This window comes from Phalaenopsis equestris, unplaced genomic scaffold (genome assembly GCF_001263595.1).
Source record: "Phalaenopsis equestris unplaced genomic scaffold, ASM126359v1 Scaffold000121, whole genome shotgun sequence".
In the NCBI taxonomy this organism is placed as follows: domain Eukaryota; kingdom Viridiplantae; phylum Streptophyta; class Magnoliopsida; order Asparagales; family Orchidaceae; genus Phalaenopsis; species Phalaenopsis equestris.
Window position 1 is genome coordinate 1466065 of NW_018164563.1, and position 4538 is coordinate 1470602.

Genomic DNA, 4538 nt, shown 5'->3' on the forward strand with positions numbered 1-4538 from the left:
TATTGAATCTCATTCAAGCTGGATAGTCAACAAACGTCAAATTTGGTCAAATTTAAATGCATGTTTACTTGTTCACCCAACATGCTCCTATGATGCTATGCCTGTGAAGCTTTATGAAATAAAATCTATCTCCTTCACATAAATCAACTAGGTGGCTCAAACCATAAGAAAAAAAAAAGATGTAATGAAGCTTGGACATGATTTTTAAAGCTCAACTCTTTCTTGATTGTTCTAGGAAAAAACATGGTTGAGAAAGGATCAGCACAGATTTTTCCATCTGCCACACGTAAATGAGAGAACTACATGTGGTTAAGTACTGGCATCAATATCATCAAATAGATTGTACCCATAAGATATTTATAATATAAATTCTTGAGAGGTTGTTACTAATTAATAAATTGACAGAAATTACAATTCAACAAACAACATGAAACTTCATCCATCTGTAACATTAACAGAATTGATAGACTATCATATCCTGATTATTTTGGTTGGCATAAGTCAAAGAGGTTCTTCTCAGCTAATGGAGTACAGTAATAACCTTGTTACCCATAAAGGAGTTCAGGGACCGAATACCACGCCGTGTTTCTGCATCATCCAAAACATCGTCATGGAGAAGGCTTGCCACCTAGGATGACAAACGGGAAGAAAGTTCAAAACTAATACATCCACAAGTTAACTTTTATGGAGACAATTACATTTTCTGTAAAATAAAAAAAAAAAAACAAACATAAGTATATTGAATGACGGCCTTTCAAAATCATAAACGGAAATGTTTTGAATCATTGACATGGATCATCTCAATACAAAGACATGCCCCTAGGATCACAAACAGGAAGAAAGTTCCACACATGATATCAAAAAGTGACCTTTTATGGCAAAAATTACATTTTCTGTAAAAATAATAAGAAACATAAAGATATTGAATGACCAAAATTCAAAATCATAGAAGGCAATTTTCTATATCACTGACATGGATCATCTCTGTTATTTCTGCAATACACTGCTGCCTGGCACGCAAATCATTTGATGAACTAGGCATAGTAGAAGGGCCTCCATCAGTAGACAGACCAGCCATGGCATGTGCAGGCATGTCAATTGCAGATGCCATTAGTAATAAGACCTGTAAACATAGACTCTGCCGCGTTAATAATGGATGTAAATTTTTTAAGTTAAAATAAAGATGCTAAAACGTAATTAAAAATAACAAAATTAATATCCGAATGAGGTTAACATATTGCATTTTGCAACTGTAGCTTGATATTTTTCATCTCATGTTGAAAATATTGTCTTATAAAACAAACAAAAATTGGGTATGGTTCTTACAGTGGGACGAAATCTTTTTCCTTCAACACCCAGTTTGAAGAAGTATTCTGCAGCTGATGCTAGCTTTGGCACCTAGTGCAAGTTAATCAGAAATAAGATGATAAAAGCATAAAGAATTACGTTCATTAAAAATAATGCATGCCTAAAATCTAAACATATCGAGTAAAGATAAACTATAAGATTCAAGATAAAACATGAGCACTGTGCACCTCAGCAACCACCATTTTACGCAACCTATTTGCAAGGATGGACAGTTCATCAGCAACCAAGGCAAACGGATCTGATGCTTCCTGCAAAAAAAAAAAAAAAAGAATAACTTATAAATTTTTGAGCTGATTGAAATCAGCTATTTCCTCTGAAAAATATAATTCAAAGGTACTCTCCTAATAAAGCTAATACTGGAGCAAGCACCATTTTATGCAACCTATTTGCAAAGATAGACAGTTATCGGCAATCAAGGCAAATGGATAATGCTCACCCATAAAATAGTATATATAAAAACATGAGAATCATCAATCATAGCCAGTTGCTGACAAACATCATTCCTCAAAAATATTCTTACCAAGAAAATCAAAACTGGATAAGTCAAGATTTACACGACAGTGACTTCTCTTGAAAGCTTCTCATGGTGCGAATTTAACAGTTAAGCATCCATAACAGCAAAAAAAAAAGGTTTGGTAACAAATATACATAAAAAAAATAAAAAGTTGCATATTCCCACAATTCAATCAGCATAACAAGCCCATCCATAACAACAAAAAAAAGGTCTTGTAACAGAGATGCATAAAAATATAAAAAACTTGTATATTCCCACAATTCAATCAACATAACAGGCCGTGGATAATTTCAGCGAAAGCATAAAGATATAGAACATAGAAAACTGAAATGTCAATGGGAATATAAAAGAGTAACCACATGAAGCAACCAGACCATATTGGAAATTTAATTCATCATAGATACTAAACAAAACACAGCCTACAGACCTAAATAAAGTTGATTATTCACCCCATGTGTCCTGTTATAGCTCACAAAAAATGCTCGAGCAATGAAGTTTTCAGACCTTTAAAGAGCACATACCCAGCCAAAAAGATCTGAGAGGCAATGACAAACCTAACAAATCTATGGATAGTTTTTCTCAAGGCCATATTTATCTATTGGGTGTTTAAATCAACTATTCCTGATAATTAATTTTAAAATTAAAGTGCAAGAAAAACCTAGATGAAGGCCAATTTCAAAAACATCTTTGTCTCAAGGAAAGTTCGGATGATCACAGTCACCCGAGGAGAATGCCTAGTAAACCTCCTAAGCAACCTCCATTACTAAGATATTGGCTAGGATAAAGGCTTCAATTAAGATTCTAGGGAACATAGCAATCAGCTTGCCTTCATTGGAAAGAAGGATACAGGTGTTACAAATGTTGTAGGTTTACATGATAACAAGTTGACATGGGTTTTTGTAACAACGCAGCCAAGGTTGGAGAAACAAGGACAAATGCTATGAATTGAAGGAGCTCAAAGAAAGATGCCGATTATTCAAGTTCTATAATTAGTCTTGAAGATGATGAGCATGAGTTCAAGATGAAACAGTAATAGATAAAGGACTACAAATCCATTGACAAAGAAATGAACAAGAGTAATTTCAAAAAAATAATTTTATATAACAATATTTTAAAGATAATTTATTTTGCAGGCTTTTTTCTATTTGAAATGCAATGAAACTTGAATACGTATTATTTGTGCCTAATAAAATTTGATGTGATGATAATCACATTATACTCTTTAAAGTACGCATAATTTAGCCATGTTTATTAAGTGATATAGCTATTTATTTTTCAAATCCTCACATTGCTCGGACAAGAGTCAAGGTAGAGCCAAGCTACTAGCGTGTTGTTTATCATATTCCCTTGCCTTCGGTAACATTTGTATATTTAGGCATGCTAAAATAAAAGAAAAAGAAGCTCACTTAAACAGCCAAGCTAATCAATCTTCAAATTCCCAAGCTTCCCAGTGATAATTAGCATTATCACACATGCTCTCTGCAAATAGCAGGATGCATGGAACTTGAGGAGATACACAGTTTAAATCAGTTCATCCTATCTCCCTAATTACATAAGAACGTTTTCAACATTTAAAAAATAGATATCCTATTGCTGTAAGCAGTATGAATTATACCAAGAGATGGTAAGAAAAAAGTAGAGAACAAACCTCAGCTGAAGCATTGCCATGCTGATGCTTGATCTGCTGCAAGCGGCTTAAACAATTTTGACCACTTCGTCTGCAACCAAACACCTACTAATCCATTTCAAGGTAATTAGTCATCATAAGTACAGTGCATGAATCAGTATTTTCCAAAAAATCAAAAGAAAATCAACAATCATTGGCATCTTAACACCCGCAATGACCATACAAAACCAAAAACGAGAGTAGAGCCTTACCTTTGGGGCTACGGAAGCAGGGCTCCAAGGAAGTCCATTTCGAGCTTCCAAGAATAAAACCCCTGGCCTCAGAATATGAAAGCTTCTAGTAGAGCACAAACTCCTCAATGCCCGTCTGAGATACATATGCCCCAGGAGCTCTAAAAAGGAAGCAGGACAAGACCGGGCAACTGATTTCTTCAAAAAAATGTGTCAATACCGTCCAGATACCACAATCATCTCATCATCAAGCTGCTCCCACTTCCACCTAAAAAAGGGAAATTCTACGGCTTCTAAAGTGTTGTCTCTGACCATGAACAGTCATTTCGCAGAACTAAAACGAAAAAGTACACATAAAAATTAACCAAATCAAAACCCTAGATTTTCCGAGCTCTGACGACTTCGAGCGACAGAGATGGAGAACATGGCGTCGGGTCCGCGAGACCAACGGGCCAAGTTGCGCGTTTGAGCGGTAATCTAAGCGGCGAAGAGAATTCAGGCAACAAGCGTGTGAGAATTTTCTTTCCATTATATTTGATCAGATTTGAGGATATATTTCCTATTAATTTTTCATATTATATATAATAAAATTTTTATCTATTTATATGTATGATATAAAAGCATTGATATTTACTATATTATATAGAATCCAACCCTCTAAATCATATAAAAAATGTTACTTATTTTAATATTTTTAAAATAAAATACATCTTTTCATGCATATAGAAATATCAAAATTAGATCTTAGATCTATAAATATATAAGAATTATATGGTATGTGCACATCAAAAAAACCTCG

At 34.2% G+C, this 4538-nt stretch overlaps 1 protein-coding gene across 1 annotated transcript in view; it reads right to left on the reverse strand.

Moving 5' to 3' along the window:
• LOC110021085 (solanesyl diphosphate synthase 3, chloroplastic/mitochondrial-like) overlaps window positions 1-4244 on the reverse strand; it is a 16214-nt gene extending 11970 nt beyond the window's left edge. Inside the window, exons 1-7 of the mRNA XM_020719416.1 lie at window positions 4116-4244; window positions 3761-4007; window positions 3531-3614; window positions 1536-1616; window positions 1327-1398; window positions 974-1123; window positions 542-628 (exon numbers count right to left, since the gene is read on the reverse strand). Coding sequence (XP_020575075.1) covers window positions 542-628; window positions 974-1123; window positions 1327-1398; window positions 1536-1616; window positions 3531-3614; window positions 3761-3886 — 600 coding nt within the window. The 5' untranslated portion in view covers window positions 3887-4007; window positions 4116-4244. The remainder of the gene's footprint in view (window positions 1-541; window positions 629-973; window positions 1124-1326; window positions 1399-1535; window positions 1617-3530; window positions 3615-3760; window positions 4008-4115) is intronic.
• Window positions 4245-4538: the final 294 nt, after the last annotated feature.